At 34.5% G+C, this 6,663-nt stretch overlaps 1 protein-coding gene across 1 annotated transcript; it reads left to right on the forward strand.

The window, feature by feature from the left end:
* Window positions 1–4,321: 4,321 nt before the first annotated feature.
* On the forward strand, window positions 4,322–6,362 carry LOC120492925 (CD48 antigen; the record flags this gene model as incomplete). Its single annotated transcript, XM_089119130.1, has 3 exons — window positions 4,322–4,652; window positions 5,290–5,607; window positions 6,160–6,362. Coding segments are annotated over 3 exons (786 nt in total), but the record flags the coding sequence as incomplete, so codon positions are not given.
* Window positions 6,363–6,663: the final 301 nt, after the last annotated feature.

Below are 6,663 nucleotides of genomic sequence, written 5' to 3' on the forward strand. Positions count from 1 at the left end.
CATACTGTGAAACTCTCATATTTTACAACCCTACATGGGGGAGTCCCCCACCCCACCCCCGCTGTTAAACAAGTTACTCAGCAACTTTTACTCATGTTTTAAATTAACTACTTTTTACTTGAGTAAATTTTTTAACTGGTATTTTTACTTTTACTTAAGTAAAAATGTATCAAAGTAATAGTAGCCTACTTTAGGTTGAATAACATTCTTCCAGTTTCACCTCTGATAGTATAACAGTAAGTTACTCTAAAATAGTTATGAATTAACAACAAATGACATCTTCAACGGTGTCGTTAGATTAATGTAATAATTACTATCTCTAGAAAGTATTGGTCTACATATTACTAATTACTAAATCCTATATCAACCTCAACGACTTGATTAATACGGAGAGGAGAGACAAGAAACTGCACTTTTAATGCTTTCAAATTAACAATATGCAATTGCATGAATTATTCTTGAATTGATCAAAGTGTGTAGAGGAAGAAGGTTATATAAAAATATACCTTTGAAAAATGTATGTTAAATCCACTGTTGTTTTATACTGAATTGGTCTATAGTTTATGCAGTAGCCTATTTAATGTAATTGCATCATATTTTATTTTAAATTACAGAATAATTAAGAGTAATCCATTTAATTAAATTACAATATTTAGATTACTTGGTAATTAATTATACCCAACACCTCTTTTTGTCTGGCGCTGTTGCCATGGTGACTCATAATATCTGTGCTCCATTGATAATGGCTTTTTATAGCTGTGGTGCACGCGCTTAACTCAGAATCAGTCAACTCAGAGTTGTTTGAACGAACTCATTTCAGCTGTTCTGAAACCGAAAACTCAGAGTTTTCCATCTCAGGGTAAGTCAACTCAGAGTTCAAGCTTTAACTCAGAGTTGGTTGAACCTCCTTATTGAAACAGGCCCCTGCTGTTGTACGAAAAAAAAGAGTTCTTAAAACACATCTATGTTTCTAAGAACTGTAGTGGATCTAAAGTCCGTTTCACACCCGTTTGCAGTGTGTGTTGCGGTGCAGGAGCATGCTGTTAGTGCGTTCACATATTTGATGCGTTTGCACAGTGAATAACTCATCCACGGCTGTACAACAAACACATACTTAATATTTTAATTTTTTTTTTGCGCGTCGATCAAAATGTCTATTTTGTGCAGCCACTGCGCATGAAGGTTGGCGTTTATCAGGAAGCAGTAGAAGCTCAAATGGCTGTAGCGAGCAGGTTAAACAGGTTAGGGCTTTACTAGTGTGATTGAGTGGAGGGACTCATTTGCATATCTAAAATAAGCAAGGGTGGAGTACATTTAATTTCTTTTATGACATGAAGAAAATATCTAAACGAAAGGAAACAAATTTAGGGGAGAGCGGGGCTGGTTGGGTTGAGGGGTTGGTTGGCACACGGTTCAATTCTAGTACACCAGAGGGTGCTGCCACAAAAATCTGACATTAAAATGACTGCCCTCTTGACCTGAACACACCCATTTACTAAAATCATTGAACTTTCACTAACTGTTCAGGTGAGGATAACTTTTCTATTTTACTGTGTTAAAACAAAAAAAGCCTTCTCCCCACTAAATACATTTTAGAACTATGATGGATAGAGATAATATAAAATGTAAGGATTCCAGTTGATATAGTATCAGCTATATTTTGATATGAAATTTAAAAGTCTCTGATGAGTGATGCTAGGTGGCTAACATAATTTCAGTAAAGAGGTGTGTCCTAATATGGGTGGGGTTGGTTGACACACTGATTTGGGGGTTGGTTGGCACATATGTCATTATAGCAAATTGGTTATAAATGTATTAATTTATGCATTTTACATATGTTAAAACATAACATATATACATATAAATATATATAAATATATAAATATTATAATAATACTATTATATGTTGTATATTTATAAATATAGGTGGTGGTCATATAATTAGAATATCATCAAAAAGTTGATTTATTTCAGAAATTCCATTCAAAAAGTGAAACTTGGATATTATATTCATTCATTAGGCTACACACAGACTGATATATTTCAATTTTTATTTTCTTTTAATTGTGATGATTAAAACTGACAACTCATGACAATCCCAAATTCAGTATCCCAGAAAATTAGAATATTATTGAGACCAATAAAAAAAAAAAAGAAGAAGATATTTAGAAATGTTGGCCAACTGAAAAGTATCAACATGAAAAGGTTCAGCATGTACAGCACTCAATACTTAGTTGGGGCTCCTTTTGCCTGAATTACTGCAGCAATGTGGCGTGGAGTCAATCAGTCTGTGGCACTGCACAGGTGTTATGAGAGCCCCGGTTGCTCTGATAGTGGCCTTCAGCTCTTCTGCATTGTTGGGTCTGGTGTAGGCTACAGAACTAGACTGAGAGAGACCATTTAGAGGCCTTTGCAGGTGTTTTGAGTTAATTTGCTGATTAGAGTGGCACCAGGTGTCTTCAATATTGAACCTTTTCACAATATTCAAATATTCTGAGATACTGATTTTGGGGGTTTCATTAGTTGTCAGTTATAATCATCAAAATTAAAAGGAATGAACACTTGAAATATATCAGTCTGTGTGTAATGAATGAATATAATATTCAAATGTAATTTTTTGAATGGAATTACTGAAATAAATAAACTTTTTGATGATATTCTAATTATACGACCAGCACCCGTATACTTTACAAACTGTATTTGTTTTTGGTTTGGTTAAAAATCGGCAGAAATGCTGTTGAATGTTATTCTGCATCTGGTTTGAATTAAATGGTCAAGTTCTTTTTATATTTGTCACCTCATTCTTTGTAACTATTGCATCTGTGCCAACCAACCCCATTGCATGTGCCAACTAACCCCCATAGTGGGGCTGGTTGGCACAGGTGCACAACATCACTTTAATGATGAATAAGACATTTTTAGGAATAATTTATTAACATTAAATATATCTGTTGAGTAGCTGAGATCTTAACCTTTCAGTTGTTACTGGTTAGACTATTTTAACATATAGCATGGCTGAGAAATATGACAGAGAGTGAAAAGTGTGTCAACCAACCCCGCTCTCCCCTAAATATGTAATTTTGATTATTAAAGATGAGATTTATGGATAATTTTGTTCATGCAGTCGAGAAATTGCGACGAAATATCCAAGTATCCAAGTAAGGCCCGCCTTCTACTAGGCTATAAATTGAGATGGGTCTGTATTGTATAAATTAGGCAATCGACAATTTGGTACAAGTAGAAGTTACGTCAACATAGAAACAGTTTAGGACCGCAAATGGGCTATATGCCCAGGCAGCCCAGCTGCACTACTTCCCGAACTTAAGCCAGCTCCTTGTTTCCTGTCTTCCATTATTGGGCAAACTTGATTAATTCTGGTGTCTGATTATTGTTGCCATGACCACTGAGGTCAGGCACACCTGAATTAATCAATTTGGCCAATAATGGCAGACAGAAAAGGAGCTGGCTGAAGTTCAGGAAGTAGTGCAGCTGGGCATGAAGCCAATTAGATGGTCCAATCTGGAATATAACCTTACGCCTTTTTAAACACTGTATAGTATATAGAAATATCATTATATAGATCTGCGTTTTTAAACCTATATTTCTGCATAAAAAACCCTTTAATGGAACCGTTCATGTCAGATTTGGACTGGATTTCTAGATTTAGTATAGACTGTATTAGTGATATTGATCAAAGATGCTTTTTCGACATGTAATTTTATAGTGAAAATAAATAATTCCAAATAATAACAAATAACTGTTTCACCAATAATTCACACATAAGAATCTCTACGCTGTTGTTGCAGCCAATGAAGAGTCATGTCATGTCGTCATCTCCTCCTCCAGCACTTGAGCACTAGCAGACATGCAGTAACACGTTCAGAGTAACACGAAGTTTTGTAGAGTGATTTGAAATCCGTTTGAAGACACGTTTGCAATATCGCTATGAGGACTTTATTTATCAGAAATCGTTCGGACATATCTTGAGGAATATGATTTTAAACACTGCTTTCATCTGTCTATGCATTCTTCTGACCACAAATGGTGAGTCGAATTTAATCTCATGCAAAGTGTGGTCATGATGGAACAGCAACAAATGCATACACATGCAAATACATTTCTACTTTTTATTTATTTTGGTTTCAGTTAGAAACACCTAAAATAACTTTTCAGCTTAATTTAATAAAACATAATACATCCCTTCCTATTGTATTTATTTGTTTGTTATGAAAAAAAGAGAATTCAAAATTTAATGTTTGACTTGTTTAATTTGAGTTAAACTATTTTAATTCAAACTGCAAACTTTTATTCATGTATATTTTCAGGTGTGTTTGGTGATACAGATGAAAAGTCAGTGTCAGTGACTGAGGGAGATTCTGTCTCTCTAAACACTGATGTTCAAGTACAGAGAGGATATCAGATACTGTGGATGTTTGGACCTCAAGAGACTCTAATAGCTGAAATCTTTAGAAGAGAGCAAATGAACCTTATATTTGTCAGTAATGATGAAATATTCAGAGACAGACTCCAGATGGACAATCAAACTGGATCTCTGATCATCAAAAACATCAGATCTGAACACACTGGACTTTATAAACTGACCGTCATCAGCAGAGGAACTTCATTCAAGAGATTCAATGTGACTGTCTACGGTGAGTAAACGCTATGAATCATATCACAAAATGATATAATTCTGATATGATAAATAATAATTCAAATGCCTAAAATTGCAGCCAAACTTGCCTACAAATTATTTAAATAATTGATAAGATATGATATGCACGATACGACAGTTGTTAAAATGATGATCTGTATTTTAGTTTAGATGCAGGCATTTCCCTTTTTTCAGCCTTGCATTCACAATTTTTGTTTCTTTTTCATTAGCCTTGCAAGAAAACATCTGCACTGCATCATGTTTTTTTTCTGATGTTTGATCATTCTGATATAGGCTAAAGCCTTCATAACGTTTGTAAAAAAAAAAATAAAATAAAAAATAAAATCTCGAAAAACTTGCACTAATTTCACAGTTTGTGTTCTCAAGCCACCCAACCCTGCTGTCATGTAAATGAACAGTGGTGTAAGGGGCTCCTAATGATCTTTACTATGGAAGTAAATTGATCAAAACTAACTTTAGCTGGACAGTAACTTTATTCTAGATCAAATCAATCTCTGTTACTTTAATTTTCTGTTATCACTGTAAAGCTGCTTTGAAACTATTTATATTGTTAAAGCAGCACCATATGAATGAAGGTAACTTCACTTGACTTGATGTTCTTTCATGTTTTCCAGCTCCTCTACCCATTCTTGACATTTCCAGTAATTCTTTAAACTGTTCACCATTTTCATCATCATTATCATCATTAAGATCAACAGTGCCCAGATGTTCACTGGTGTGTTCAGCTGTGAATGTGAGTGATGTGACTCTCTCCTGGTATAAAGGAATGAGTGTATTATCCAGCATCAGTGTGTCTAATTTCAGCATCAGTCTCTCTCTACCTCTGGATGTGGAATATCAGGATAAAAACACTTACAGCTGTGTGATCAACAATCCTGTCAGAAACCAGACCACACATCTGGACATCAACACACTCTGTCAACCATGTGAAGGTATGTCAGCGCTGATATTACAGTCTTCTGACCTGTATTGATTGGAATATTTTGTAAGTTCATCTTTGTGAGCTATAACCTCAACACAATATCATTATATTTGATTATGAGTTGAATATTAGGTCTTACATTACTTTAAACACCTGGGGCCAGTTGCATAAACATATTATGTTAACAGTGTCTCTAGAATGAGCCACTAGGAGTTAGTCAAGGGGCAGGCAATCTCACTTTTTGCTTTCAAATTAAACCAATCTAAGTTTTTATGTAATATACTTCTTATAAAAAGTTATGAACTGTCAGTCAGTTTAAGAAAACAATTTGATCACTAACTTGTAAGACTAGTCTGAGCAGTTAATAACCGGCCCCTGGGGTTAAAACTTTCTGAACAAAGGCTGATCAGCATCATGTCAAGCTGAATGGTTTACTATTTTTAAGAGTTTCTCCAGTTGTGTAATATTAAATGATCTCCCCTATCTGCTGTCTTCTGTCTCGTGTTTGACTGGCAGGACAAACATCATATACTACATACTGTTTTCTGTTTGTTCATTACAGAACAGAGTCCCCGTTCATATTTTATATCAGTGGTAGTTTCATCTGTATTTCTGGCCATGATTGCAGTTTCTGTAGTGATTGTGTTCTGGCACATCAAGAACCGTAAACCAGAAACACCAAGTGGTAAGTATTACTGAAGTTGAAATGAGTCTTTTGTGTATCACTATTTCAGATTCATGTATAGGCCTATTTTTTTTTGTTTTTTAAAATGTGAATTTTGTGCACATCATTTATAGAATATGGTAAGATACAGTGTTGCTGTGTGTGTTGTGTCTGTAAAGCTCCGTAACAGTGCATTGATAGATCATCATCATTCACAAAATGATTCACAAATCTCAGTGCCTGTTTGTGCTTGTTTCTTAGCATAGCCTAAGCAAATATGTTAATATGAGCCTAAGCGCTCTATGTTAAGATGAATTATAAATGATTTTGGATTTAACACTATAGTGATTTAAAGAAAATTAAAGAAAAATTTTTGATTGTATGATCTAAGATCTATGATTT

This window comes from Pimephales promelas, chromosome 2, assembly GCF_988280905.1.
Source record: "Pimephales promelas chromosome 2, fPimPro1.hap1.1, whole genome shotgun sequence".
In the NCBI taxonomy this organism is placed as follows: Eukaryota; Metazoa; Chordata; class Actinopteri; order Cypriniformes; family Leuciscidae; genus Pimephales; species Pimephales promelas.